At 40.3% G+C, this 14784-nt stretch overlaps 1 protein-coding gene across 12 annotated transcripts in view; it reads right to left on the bottom strand.

The window, feature by feature from the left end:
- The window catches only part of LOC112156663 (protein unc-80 homolog), a gene marked incomplete at its 5' end in the record, with an annotated part of 71242 nt that overhangs the window by 15220 nt on the left and 41238 nt on the right, over nucleotides 1–14784 (bottom strand). For 6 of the 12 annotated variants that reach the window (XM_024288924.1, XM_024288926.1, XM_024288929.1 and 3 more), the window contains 20 exon segments: nucleotides 832–1038; nucleotides 1117–1240; nucleotides 1319–1444; nucleotides 2049–2172; nucleotides 4509–4739; nucleotides 5094–5405; nucleotides 5482–5652; nucleotides 6188–6284; nucleotides 6705–6843; nucleotides 6924–7058; nucleotides 7960–8225; nucleotides 8297–8477; nucleotides 9156–9257; nucleotides 9430–9519; nucleotides 9996–10090; nucleotides 10171–10354; nucleotides 10431–10517; nucleotides 12027–12127; nucleotides 12202–12345; nucleotides 12422–12553. In XM_024288924.1, the coding sequence (XP_024144692.1) occupies nucleotides 832–1038; nucleotides 1117–1240; nucleotides 1319–1444; nucleotides 2049–2172; nucleotides 4509–4739; nucleotides 5094–5405; nucleotides 5482–5652; nucleotides 6188–6284; nucleotides 6705–6843; nucleotides 6924–7058; nucleotides 7960–8225; nucleotides 8297–8477; nucleotides 9156–9257; nucleotides 9430–9519; nucleotides 9996–10090; nucleotides 10171–10354; nucleotides 10431–10517; nucleotides 12027–12127; nucleotides 12202–12345; nucleotides 12422–12553 (3048 nt within the window). 12 annotated transcript variants of the gene reach the window in all.

The following is a 14784-nucleotide window of genomic DNA, read 5'->3' as shown; positions in this document are numbered from 1 at the left end:
TCCTAAATTGTCAAAACAGCTAGCATGTAACTAAAATATTAGCTAAACTCCAAATTAGCCTAAAAAAACCTGAAAAATCCTAAATTAGCCAAAATAGTTAGCATGTAGCTGAAATATTAGCTAAACTCTAAAATAGCCTAAAAAACAAAAAAAAAATCTAAATTAGCCAAATAAGTTAGCATGTAGCTGAAATATTAGCTAAACTTCAAATTAGCCTAAAACAACCCCCAGAAAAAAACTAAATTAGTCAAAACAGCTAGCATGTAACTAAAATATTAGCTAAACTACAAATTAGCCTAAAAAACTTGAAAAATCGTAAATTTGCCAAAATAGCTAGCATGTAGCTAAAATATTAGCTAATCTCTAAAATAGCCCAAAAAACAAAAAAAATCTAAATTAGCCGAATAAGTTAGCATGTTGCTGAAATTTTAGCTAAACTCCAAATTAGCCTATAAAACCTTAATAAAACCCCACCAAAATAGCCCAAAAAGCTAGCAGAATGCCATTGTAACTTTCAACTTTACTACACTCTGACTCCATATAATATAAAGTAATGACTCATCGACTATTAAAGTAGTCGTCGACTAATTTAATAGTCGATTAGTCGTCCAATGGTGGCAGCCCTACTTGGGATTAATCCATCTATCCAGCCATCCTTGGAGTTCAAGGTTCATGTGTTCTTAGGGAATTTTTTCCCAACTTACTAGGGATCAGGAATTATCCAGCCAATCAAGTCTGAACCCCTTGAACAAGACAATTTCAAACTAATAGGATGGATCTAGAAATCAAGGACCGTGGTAGTTCTTGAGGATCAAACTAGGGCGGCTTTACCTAGATAAGCAGCCTGGCTGGTGGACTCCGCCAAACCTTCACGCCGCAAATCCTTCCCTGTGTCGCCCGGTGTGGAGCAGTGAGCCGGGGAAGCGTCCAGCATGAAGTTCTTGGTGCGTGAGGTGGAGATGATACGTGGAGGGAGAAGGATGTTGATGACGGTTTGCAAGAGGAGGAAAATCTCCGGCTGCTCAAGGTGGGGACTATCTGCAAAAAGGGAAAGCCCAAAGAAAACTTAGAGGATATTAGAGTAAAAAATACAGCTAGACAGACTTTTATTTTTACCTTTGGTTCCAGATCCAACGGTCAACACGAAGGGAATCAGCAAGTTGAGCAACATTCCCTCTCGCCGCTCTTGGTTAGTGAAAGGTGAGATCACATGACTAAGGGGGAAGTCATCCTTCAAGGCCTACCATTTGAGAAATGTAGCATATCATTAATAAGTCATCTTCTTTAGGAGCAGATGATTGATTTAGGTTTGCCGCACCTGGATCTGAAGGGCAACCAACCGGACTACAGCTGTGCTGAAAGGAAGAGGAGGAGAGAGGTAGGGGCTCAGGTGGAGAAGAGGCAATCCGTCGGCCACACTGGAGGGGCCAACAACACCCATTACCTGTAGACAAACAGGCGTTTCTCTATGAAAAAATGTCCAGATTAGCCAAAAGTCTGTCATAAAGACTTGAACGTGGTCGTGGTATCTAAAGTTTGAACTATATTTATCTGGCAGATTCTGTTTTTGATGTAGAAGATCTATTGTTCAAATTCGGTCATGGTGTACCACAGGGCTATATGTTTAGACCCCTGCTTTTTTGATGAAATTAAAGCTTAAAATTGCATTTTTGAGTAATTCTTTATCCAAATTAGGAATCAGGAGCAGACAAAAAAAATACAATTTGGTAGTAGGCTCAAAACTGGTTCTAATATTGCCCACTAGGTTGGGGTTTGAAGGGGCTGTAAGCTAGCGGGTGAGCATTGTAAACAATTAAAATCTAAATATTACTGCAAAACACCTGCAATTTTTGTCTTGTGACATATCAATATAACATAGATAGATCATTATAACAAATTAATAGAAATTAATAGAATTTTTGACCAGGACAAGTATTAAAAATTGCATATAAACGCATTGAGCTGCCTTTACTCACCAACTACTCACTTTATGCCTCAACTTTTTCATTTCAAAAGTATATTTCAGTCACATTCAGGCGCTTTCGTACCAAATTGACACAGACGTTGATCAGAGAGCGTAGGTGGGGGAGAAAAGAGATGATTGGCTGTCGCTGCAGGGTCAAGCAGATTCCCTCAATGAGATTGCTGGCCGCCTCCCATTCCACCTGCCTCCTAGGAAACACACAGCCGAACAATACCGGAGGACAGAAGACAAGTGGGTGAATTTAAAATAAAAGAAAAGCAATCATCAATTTGTCTTTTAAGAAAAAAATATATTTTGGCATAAATCCAAATACTCAAGTGTAGAAGGAAGCAAATATTTGACTGTCAAAATCTTGGTCGTTTTATGACATAATTTACAACAAATGTTGCAAAGCTCACAACAACGGCAGCTAACGGCAGAAAAACACTGGAGACAAGTGTTCCCTCTTAGCTAGCTTCCTGGTTTTTAAAGCTTGTTTAGCACATCTTTAGTCATATTTTCGAATTCTGGTTTTGGTATTAAGTTGTTCACATTAGAGTTAATGAGGTGTAAAATAATTAGCTAAACTAGCTTGAAATGGTTTTACCCATCTTTAAAGGGTTCCTCCCTCTTCTAGTGGGAAGATAGCTAAAGAAGCTAGCGGTTGCTTCTACCTATGCTACAAATCTTGCTTGCTATGATTTATATTGGGGGACAACTCTCTACTCTACCAAAATGACAGTAAAATTTATCTTAGGGTGCAAAGAAGTTACTAAATTAAAGAAGTAAAGCAGACAACAAGGCTAAATGATTAGCTAACACGCACTAGCCCCCTGCCAGACAATGCTAATCATACTAGCTAACCCTTTAACACCAACGCTCTTCTAGTTACCATAACTCTTTGACCCTGTTCGCTCAATTAATTCAATTCTAACATTTTCTAAAGCAGCTATGTGCTAATATGGAAATGCTTACAGTAGTTACTTGTGTTCACAACAACTTTGTGCGATAATGCAACACTTGTGTTGCGTCTTAGCAACTAACACAACTCTGCTGAATTACGCTGATTGTATAGCTAAACAGTTGAAGAGTTACAGTGATTCAAAGAGCATGGGTATGTCCGAATTCCCTCCATAATCCCTAATTACTAAAAAACTATATACCTGGTGCAGGACTATTTAGTTCCCTGGATTTTAAAAGCAATTCGGATACCATGTTCACTATTTTTTTAGTTCAAAATGGCGGCTAGGACGTCACCGATTTCATGAAGTGAAAATCTAATCAATACAATTGTATGACGTCTATTTGTGACTTCACTGTGTTCTGGTGATGGAAACGTTTATTTAAAAATTACATTTAAACACATTTTTTTGCAAAAATTGTTCAAACGCAATGCATTGTGGTCTATATTTGCTAAAGTAGTGATCGTCGATGCACACTGGTTTTTCGCAAAGACTTCTGGGGAATTTCTTGGCTTGTGGAACTATAGATTCTGACAGCACTACAACTTTGTGAGTGCACTATATAGTGACCAGTGAAGGAATTCAAACTTTTCCTGTTACTAGCAACTAGCGGATAGCTAACTTAGCAAATGCTTGATTGGCAAATGACTAAACTTTTTGGTTTTTAACATTTGAGTCATATTGCTGAACTTTATTATTTTCTTCTATTTCCCATCAAAACTTAAACTAGCTTTTGAGTCTTCTGTGCTTCGAGAGTTATTGTGTCTACATGTATTTACCCCATAGATCCTGAACCTGTCGGTTTTTTTTTCTGTTACCTTTTTTAAGGTAACAGAAGTAGTTAGTAGTAGTTAAATTTCTCATTATTTTCACTAACCTTTAATTTTATTTAATACAAACTCTATTCATTTGCTGGAAATGAGTTTCTAATGTAGTTTTTATATTTCTCTGTCACAAATTCTAAATAATTTTTATAAAATCATCTCAGAATAAAAAAACGTAAGTTTTCTGATTAGGAACAGTATTTGTAGGCTCTTTTATCTATTTGTTAAAAATCGAGTATATTTTATATATACTCAGTGGCCTAGTGGTAAAGTGTCCGCCCTGTGTTGGAAGGTTGTGGGTTCAAATCTAAAAGTGGGACCCAATGCCACCCCACTTGACATTTATCATTAAAGGGTTGGATTGGAGGGTTAAACCACCAAAGGGTTCCCGAGTGCAGCTGTGTCTGCAGCTCACCCCTCCCCCATTGAATGGGTCAAATTTCACACACCGAGATGTGTGACAGCTAATCGGACTCCATGGACTTTAAAAGTGGTATTACGCTGTCAGCCGGCCTAGAGGGAACACGGCCAGAAACCGGTTATATGTACAAACACGTCACAAATCCACGTATGCATTTATGTCCTGACAACTGTGCAGAAATACAGCAAAGCAACACTTAGAGCACTTACGGTACAGCACCCATGGAGGCGGCGTGACAGATCACAGTGCCAAGAAGCCGTCTATCTACTGTACACACCACGGCACTGGCACAGCATGACACACTCATAGGGAATCGGAGAAAAAGGTTTTTAACAGACCTGGTGCATAGTGCCTGAGGGCGAGCGCACCTGAGCGTTGGCATCTTGTGGATCTTGTTGAACATCCGATCGAGCCTCTTAAGGATGAGGATGAGAGCGGGCCGGACAGCCTCTGAGGACCAGTCGGTGATGGGCAGCATCTCCATGATGTAGCGCCGTAGACCTCGGCTCTCCATGGTTAAGGTGTCGTAGGGCGCTAGCTTGAGCAGAGCGTGGGCAATTTCTGCCAGCCTGAGACACAGATATTCATGGAAAAAAATGCTTTCCATCTGAAAAACTCTTAAAATGTTGAAGAAGTCACAATTCCGATCAAGGACTTTGTGGAATAAAATCCTAAACTATCATCTCATGGTTCCTGAGGGTTCCCCTCTAGTGGCCAAAAATCGGCACTACTTGTAAGAGATATTGGGTCCAAAAAATATGGAGACATTGGGTCACCTCACACAGCTCCAAACCATAGAAGTCAATAGATGTCATAAACCGCGGTTGAATTGATGGGTTTTGGACCCAATATCTCGACTTTTACATTGGCCAAGACCCAACATCTCTGTCGTTGACCCTGGGATTGAGTTTGCATATCATTACCTCATGTGTGACTTTATATCCAGCAGTTCCAAAGCCGTGACCCGGGGCTCGCCAGCAACGTTCTGCAGAATCTTAAGCCGAGGTCCACAGTGTTTGTAGAACTCCGTGCAGATGTTCAACAGCGACTCTCGCGGTCTTCGAAACTCCTCCCTGGCGATACGCTCATCCAGTTCCTCCCTTGGCATTCCTTGTCCTTCCTCCATCAGGTGGATGTTGTCCCTGGTATTGACTCCACCTGACATGGCGTGGTTGGCCGTTGTTCCTCCCTTGTGGCCTTGATCACATCGAGAGATCTGGGGCGCGGTCATTGGCCTTTGGAACATGGTTTGATAGAATGAGAAGAACTGAAAAATGTAGGTAGAACAGAAACAAATTTGATGAGGCAAACCTCGTAAGCGCCTCAGAACTGTAGAGGAGAGCTTGCAAAGATGTGGCCAAGGCGGCGATGGCTGCGATCTCGTCTCTGGCAGCTGAGGCGGACTCCATTGTCACCGTGTTGCTCTTTAGTTTCTGAAGGTGGCATGGCACTAATGCTTCCAACACCATCAACATCTGTAGACTGTATTAGAAACATTGAATGTAATCAGTACTAAAGCCAGAACATTTTCATCCCCTTGTTCTCAAATGTTGACGTTTGGTTAAGTCGTCATTTTTTAACTTTTGGAGTCTCCCCAACTTGCAGTTTTTTGATGTACTGGCTGTTCGTAAAATTAAGGGTCTGTAACCCTTGTTACAAGATGCAGTACTGGTCCTCAGTACTGGTATCCTAACCAAGTACTGGTATCCTAACCTTAATCTGGTATTGGTTTGCGTCCAGTATGTGTCCAGTTTGCACCTGGTACCGGGTCTGATGCCGCTTCTGGTTCAGTTAAGGATTAGGGTTAGAGTACCGGTACCAGGTTTGACTGATTCTGGTTCGCAGCCCAGAGGTTAGGGAGAACAGCCAGAACTACAAACAACAACGAGCTGGGGACACCCAAAATGGCAGTTTTTTTACGTTGAAGGGTCCTTACAAAATGTCAATATGTGACGACTTTGGAGTGAGAATGTGTTGCTAAAGCAGCAGTTGAAGTCTGCTTGATATCCTTCCTTACCTTCTGAAGGACTCAGGGGCGTAAGCTACCACAGTGACACACAACTTGATTGCCTCACTGATGGAAAACACCAAGTCTTCATTACCATAGCAGAAATCTACCAAAACAAAAGTTAGACTTTAGTTTAGCATGATTTAAACAGTATATCTTCCAACTGTGTCCCAACTGATGCCAATCTCCAATAGCCAATAGGTCTGACAGCCGTTTGTTGCTTAAATCTGAATTATTCCCCTACCCTATGGCTTCTCTGTACACCCCCAATTAAAAAGGCATTTAAAACTTTAGTGGTGTCCGAACTTTTTTTATTTTTTATTTTTTTTTTCTAAGGCAGACCAATAGGAACTTAGGGCCAGCTAACTGGCAGCTACGCGATAACGTACATGACCAATGACTATTTGAGGGTTAGTAACGTCCGAATTTGAAGAGACTATTTTCCCATAACTACATTTGCAGGGCTAAATGTAGGGGTAGGGGAAGAATTCAGATTGACCTTAAGTATCATAAAGAAACTGTTTACCTAGAGAGCGAAGAGGCTTCTCAGCTTTGACCAGCTCAAGAGCGTCCAAACCGTCCTGTGTTTCGCCCTCCAGAGATATCAGCAGGTCAAACAGACACTGAGCTGACACTCCTTTGGACAAGCCAGAACTAGTGCTGGTCTAAGACAAGAGACATTTTTATGAGCTTCACTGTTTATTCAAACTCTTTTTGGGAAGATTTTATTGAACAGGAGTATTACGGTAAATTCCAGCAGCGGGGCCACGCTAGCAAACAGCTGCAGGATGAATGGCTTTCGATGAAGGATGTAGAACTGCCGACAGCAGAACTCGATGCCCTGCCGTAGTAAAGGGTTGCTCTCATAGTCAGCGTAGACCTGTCACAGCAGCACAAAAAGCACATTTTTACAGAGGTTATCAACAAATTTCAACGTTTTTTCTTATCGAGAGACTATTTTTCACCATTTAGGTCCATAAAATCTATGATGGTGAGCATAAAATGAAGAATATTTAAACTTTATATCTAGAAGACTACATTTGCAAACACCCAAAACTGGGTACAAAAAATTTAATCAACCAAATGTTGATCTAACTGTAAAATGACCATTCTTATTGTTGCCTGTTTCTATTAATGTAGAAAAATAAATGCATATATTGGACTCATCTATTCAAATGTGTGAGTTTCTACTTGCCAATGTAATGGAACTGCAAGAAATAATGAAAACTTAATGGTGCTTTCTACCATTTAAATTAGGTTTAGTAGGCAAGGCAAATGTATTTGTATGGCACATTTCATGTACAGAGACATTTCAAAGTGCTTTACATAAAATGCTCAAGGAAACAATCAAGAGAAATAGTAAAGGTGCGATCAATAAATGATTAAAAGAAAGTAAAAAGAACCGAATAAAAACAAGCATAGATAAACAGTGCACATGCCAATGGGAGCATGTGGTCGTTAAGTAGAAGTGGGCCTAGGATGGAGCCTTGGGGAACTCCTTGTGTAATTTCTGTTGGCTCAAATGTGAAGTTACCAATTGACACAAAGTATTTCCTGTTTTCTAAGTACTTTTTTAAACCAGTTTAGTTTAAAAACCCATCAAGATTCACTTGCAAGTAAAACAAGAATCTTGGTTACTACTGAACCAGTTTCCTTGTACACCAGAGCTTTTGACTAAACTGCCCAAATGGGAATAACCAATAATAAAATCTACTAGTAACCACACCGTGTTCTTTATAAAACAGCACAACAAAAACATACTATCAAACATTTAGGTTTACCTGGAGCATGGTGGGTAGGATCCATTGGTAGCCACTCAGAGAGAAGAGGTGATTGAAGTGAACAGCCGTGTTGATGGCGGTGGCGGTGTACTGCCTGAGGAGGGCGCTGTCCTCCGGGTGCAGCAGCAACGCCCCATTAAAGACGTTGAGAAAGAGCATTATCTCGTCCCCCCACGGATACTCGCTGGGCATGCCCAGAAACATTTCCTCCAGCAGCTTGATCCACAGAACCTTGTGGAGCGTGTCCAAGCCGAAGAGCTCTTTACCTAAAGCAAAAACATTCAGGAATATATCAAAGTTTTCTATGCTTTTATTTCTGTTTGATAGTATGTTTCACCTTGCGGCTCGTTGAACAGTGAGAATTCAGCATCGATGGCAGTCCGTGGGAAGGATGGGAGGCGGAGCAGGTCTTCCTGGAGCAAGGAGACGTGCGACTGCTTGTGGACACTTGGGATGTGTTGAGTGAGGGAGATGAGGAAGAGAACTCGACCCACTTCCTCCAGTTTACGGGAAAACACCTACAAATGGAACGACATGAGAAGCTTGAGCACTTTAAGATCTAGCTTTTTTAAAAGAGGTCATTCTTTTTAATGACGACTAAAGGTAAGGACTGGGCATGCCACGCACAACTGAGTTTCGCCTACTTAATAAGAAGGAGGGCATTCTTATTCCTATTCTACTGTTTAGTAGTGCATGTCCGCCACATACATTTGGAAGAGGCTTGGTGTGAAATGTCAAAGCGGTGCAAATCTCGCGAAACTTGATCCAGACTTTTCGGTGACATCTCTTTTCCAATATATGAAACAACAGGTGTCATATTATTCTGGACCCAGTTGGCACTTTTGTGAAGGAAAAAAGGGATACCATCCTTACTGAAGTCCCTAATTGGTCTAGTTTGAATTATTAATTTTCTACGCATGATCAATCGCCGCAAGTTGTGTCTAGAGCCCGAAAACGGTCATAGAAACTTGTGTAGATAACAACACAAAGCCACTTTTCTCCATGTCAGAATATGCTCTTCTACAACTTTAATACTGCAAAATGTTGCATATCGGGGCAAAGGTAGCCTTCCCCACTTCAGAATCCACTACAATTACTGTCAATTTCATCAACTGCGTTGAAGAGTTATGAACTTGGTAGCTCGGAATGTGCATTGAAGGTGGCCGAGGGCGGCGTGAACGTAGCTTGACACTTACTTGCTTCTGGATGAGCTCCTGTCCTTTTTCAGGAAGCATGTGAACAAGGTTGAGTTGGGGAGACACTGACCTCCGAAAGGGGTAGATGTCCCTTACATAAGTCTAAAGGAGAGGGACAGCCAACAATTAAGAAAAGTTTAAAAATGTGTCTAGAAACATCCCAAAGTCGATCTGTCTCCTATTTCAGACTTGGTTTATACATTAATTAAGATCTACAAATATTTTATTACCAAAAGTAGCAGATCTAGAAAACACAGATTAGATCATGTTCTACCTTTGAATAATGGATGAGGTTCCATCTTTTATCCATGAGGAAGTAATGTGCCGATCTAGCCTCGGGAATGTTGAAGAATTCAAGACATTCCTGTTTGGACAAATAGGGAAAACCATAAATTTCTCTTTGTGCAATCTTAACATTCTGTTTACTACCCTCATTCTTGTCGGGTCAAAAATGACCCACCTTCCAAGGACCAAAAACCAAGCAACTCTAATGATTTATCAATCTAGCATCTGGCTTATGTATATCTGAGAATTAGAGAGAGTTTTTTTGGCCTTTAAACTCTTTCTGGTGTTCGAATACGTTTATAAATTACGGGTCAAAAATGACCCATAAGACAATATTAGCACCTTAGACAAACACAAACTATCACTTTTTTCTAATGATGGAGGAAAAGTTATACATTTTAAGCCAGAGTATGATAGGTTGAAGGATAACCAAACCCTAAATCAACTTTTTTTGGGTATAAATGGGGCTTTAAAAGTCCTGTCTGTTGGTCATTGACACACTTTTGACAAATTAAAATAAACTTGTGGATCTCTGAAACTGTTCAGTCCTCCTACCTTCAGCAGAGCTTCAAACTGGGTGTCTTCATGGACGGGCAGCTGGGTGGGGATGTCACATTCATTCTGACCGTGTACCACCAGAGTTTTAGTTCCTGCATCAACAAACCAACATTGTTTTTCATTCTTGACAACTCTCAAGTGAATCAAGAGACTTTCAAACCAGTGGACCTACCTGGCATAGAGGCAGTGACCAGCAGCTTGACCTCACACTGCTCCTTCTTCATGGTCTGCTTCAAGTCTTTGAAGAAAAGCCCCTCCACGTAGCCGACCACCTCCCACAGGAAGGTCAGAGTGGCTGAGATGGCGTCCATCCCCCACTCACAAGGAGTGCGGACGAAATACATGATCAAACCCACCTAGAGCAGAGATTTCAGGTCAGAGAAGCTCAGCATCAGCTTGAGGAATTGCAGTTTTAATAGACTGTTTTCTCACCAGGTAGTTGAAGAGGATGTGAGAGGTCTGTGCTGGAAGATCTCCAATATTGAGCAGCAACTTCCTCAGCATGTAGATCAGCTCATCCTGAAAGGAAATCATCGTTTTGGATCAAAGAGTGTGATCAGTCATTCCCATTACAAGACAGTGTTAGACATAGACAGCTTTTAAACTCCAAATATTGGTTCCATCATGAAAAAGACTACTAAGTCAGTGGTATCCAACTCAGAGGATTGGTATACCCCGTGGGACAGAAAGAAACACAACTTACATTTTTTCTGTTCTATGTCTGATCTGATTTAGTTTTATTTTAGGCACTTACTGGATTGTCCCCATACCATCCAATTCATTCATGACCATGACGACAATTTAAAGAAAAAAAAAGGGCAGCGGCATGAAATCTTGAAGATTCTGCCGATGCCTCCCCATGGTATGGTGGCAATTGTATTTGTGACCATAGCCTAAATTAGGGCTTCAACCTAACAAATTTAACATAAAACATACGTATGTCAAGGCAATCTTTGTGCAGTAGTGATGTACAACTCACAGAGACAAGAATGAAAGTATGGCTTGTTCAAATGGTGGAGCCTCTATAGTAAAAGTCATAAAATTTCAAGTTGGAAAAGGATTTGGTATGGTATTTTACTACTAAACGTGGTAGTGGGTCACTTTTTACCCACAAAAGTAGGTGTGCAGGTGTTTGTGTAGGTGTGAGAGTGTATGTGTCGGTATCTGTGAATTAGAGAGAATTTGTGTGTGACCTTTGAACTTTATCTTGTACTCAAATTCTTTTGTAATTCATGGGTCAAAAGAACCCTATCAGACAATTTTAGTACCTTGTTGGTACCTATGTACATAAAAACTATGATTTTTTTTCCAATTATAGCACTCCTTCAGAAAAATGTATAAAATTTCATTTCGTGAAACAATAGGTTTGGGTATGTTTTCTTCAGTGAAACACAGTAGTGGGTCATTTTTACCCGCAAGACATTTGAGTAAGTGTGTGTAGGTGTACAAGTGTGTGTGTGTATCTATGAATAGAGAGAATTCATGTGTGGCCTTTGAACTTTTTCTAGAGTTCAAATACTTTAATAATTAAGGGGTCAAAAAGACCCATATGACAATCTTGATACCCTAGGGGTGTACAGCCCACATAAACAAAAATAAAAGTACAACTTTATGACCCTTTAGAAAAACTCAGAGAATTTCAAGTTGGAATAGGATACGTTGTTGTATTTTCGTTTAAACTAAACATTCCAGTGGGTCATTTTTTACACAAATATCATGTAAACAGGTGTGTAGGTGTGTGTGTGTGGGGGAGTAAGTGTGTATCTGTAAAACAGAGAAAGTGAAGTGTGTCCTTTTTCTGGTGTTTAAATGCTTTTAGTGTTCACGGGTCAAAAATGACCCATACGACAGTCTTTGTACTCTAGTGTTGTATAGCCCACATGAACAAAAAGTGGAGGTCCTTCAAGAAAAGTGCCAAAAAAAACAAAAGAACAAAAAATATTTACATTCAATGAACGTTTAATGCCTTTGAAGTCATAAATTGTGAAAACATCTTCAAAGAAAGTGATTTCTGTGATGTTTGCTCACCTGTCTGTTGCTAACAGTGAGTTTTTCCAGAAAGTGCCGAAGAACCAAAGCTGGATCTTCAATCAGGCAGTTCCAGAGTATCTGCTGGGCGACGGCGCTCACTGCAGAAACAGTTTATACATAAACTCACACATAAAAAAAATCACCTCCTCACATCTGCAATCAAATTATTTACCAGCAACGCCATCTTCTCGAACCTCTCCATCTTCCATGAGGTGCACTATTGGTAGGACGGCAGCACAGATGCATGCTGGGAAGACAGCCTGAGGCGGCTGTAGCATGTGGTGACTGGGGGTGTGTTCTGTTGTGTTCTCTTCATCTGTATCAGATACAAATAAAGTTTTACATCAATGAAAAAAAAACAAAAACTGTAGAAACGGGGTCTGCTGCAATACCTTCGGCGCTGGCCATCGATCGGACCGACCACACGGAGCCGCGGCGGAAAGAGTAGTTCCTGTGGGAGTTGCTGGAGGCGCAGGAGGGGCTGACGGACAGACGGCGCGATGCCAGGTTCACCACTTCTTCTGCTGGCGAGATCAAAGCAAACACAAGATGCTATCAGGCTGCAAAGCAAACCGTGTAGAAGTATTTATCCCATCCCTGTGAAACACAAATCAACTCTGATTACTTTTCTGGAGGGTAATTTTGATTTTATTTCCTATGCAAGCAAACCAAAAAATTTCAGAAAAGAACATAAGAGTGACAGCCAAAATAGGAGGTGGTAGTGTGATGGTATGGATCAATATTTATCTAACTGTTGAAATCATGATTTCTAAGATTTACACAAAAGTTCTGAAAGATGAAAACCACGATGGCTGAAATACATCAGTGAAGGCACTTCTAGAGTTTTCAGTGTGCTAGCTAAAGTAGAAACTAAATACAGACATAACCCTTTGATCTTAACTCTTTGATTTCAACCCTTTGATCTTAACCTTTTGATCTTAACCCTTTGATCTCAACCCTTTGATCTTAACTCTTTGATCTCAGCCATTTGATCTTAACCCTTTGATCTTAACCCACTGATCTCAACCCTTGGATCTCAACCCTTTGAACTTAACCCTTTGATCTCAACCATTTGATTTTAACTCTTTGATTTCCACCCTTTGATCTTAACCTTTTGATGTCAACCCTTTGATCTCAACCCTTTGATCTTAACCCCATTATCTCAACCCTTTGATCTCAACTATTTGATCTTAACTTTGATTTCAACCCTTTGATCTTAACCCTTTGATCTCAACCCTTTGATCTTAACTCTTTGATCTCAGCCATTTGATCTTAACCCTTTGATCTTAACCCACTGATCTCAACCCTTGGATCTTAACCCTTTGATCTCAACCCTTTGATCTTAACCCACTGATCTCAACCCTTGGATCTTAACCCACTGATCTCAACCCTTGGATCTTAACCCTTTGATCTTAACCCTTTGATCTCAACCCTTTGATCTTAGCCCTTTGATCTTAACCCTTTGATCTCAACCCTTTGATATCAGCCCTTTGATCTTAACCCTTTGATCTCAACCCTTTGATCTTAACCCTTTGATCTCAACCCTTTGATCTCAACCCTTTGATCTTAACCCTTTGATCTCAACCCTTTGATCTTAACCCTTTGATCTCAGCCATTTGATCTTAACCCTTTGATCTTAACCCTTTAATCTTAACCCACTGATCTCAACCCTTGGATCTTAACCCTTTGATCTTAACCCACTGATCTCAACCCTTTGATATCAACCCTTTGATCTTAGCCCTTTGATCTTAACCCACTGATCTCAACCCTTGGATCTTAACCCTTTGATCTCAACCCTTTAATCTTAACCCTTTGATCTCAACCCTTTGATCTTAGCCCTTTGATCTTAACCCTTTGATCTCAACCCTTTGATCTTAGCCCTTTTATCTTAACCCTTTGATCTCAACCCTTTGATCTCAGCCCTTTGATCTTAACCCTTTGATCTTAACCCTTTGATCTCAACCCTTTGATCTTAACCCTTTGATCTTAACCCTTTGATCTCAACCCTTTGATCTCAACCCTTTGATCTTAACCCTTTGATCTCAACCCTTTGATTTTAACGCTTGTCGCCGGCGACTCCTTAATAAAACACACTCTGAAATACAGTAACTCCTCAACCGTTTACGCTATCAATGTGAGTCGGCTGATTCTGACGCAGAAAAAAAATGCATACCAGCTTTGAAGCGATATGCACACATAGCTAACGTGAAGCGTTCCGTGACAGGAAAGCGACTTTTCAACAAAATGAGCGGATTTACGGTAATTGTGTAAAAACATCACTCCAGTAAAGTGTTGCTAAATCGCTTTACGTTAATTGCATAAATGGTTGAGGAGTCAGAAGAATGTAAACCTAAAGTTAAAAGGTTAAACAATCTTTCAAACAGTGAGAAAAATACTTTTTTTTGTGAAATTCATTTAATTTAACAAAACTACTGAAGATGCATTCTACACGATACTTGATTATTGTTGTTGCCTTAACCGACACAACTGTTTTCTGTCTTTTAAGACATGGAAGTTATTCATTACAATAACACTCCAATCATCTTTAGATCAAATTTAAAGGATTCCCACTGTTTTTTTTTTCAATAGTTATGCCATTTTTAGGTAAACATTTCGAAAAAAATATTGTTTTTTAAGGACATAGTTTCTACAGAGTGGCAGAAGTTCATTATAAATTGACCTCTGAGTTGTGGGCGGGACTGTTGGCATGCAGCAACCCCGCCCCCTTCCTCATTGCTAAGAACCCACAGCAGAG

The sequence above is a fragment of the Oryzias melastigma genome, linkage group LG2 (genome assembly GCF_002922805.2).
Source record: "Oryzias melastigma strain HK-1 linkage group LG2, ASM292280v2, whole genome shotgun sequence".
NCBI classification, from domain to species: Eukaryota; Metazoa; Chordata; class Actinopteri; order Beloniformes; family Adrianichthyidae; genus Oryzias; species Oryzias melastigma.
Note: the sequence above shows the minus strand (reverse complement) of the source record. Positions and strands in the feature narration are given on the sequence as shown.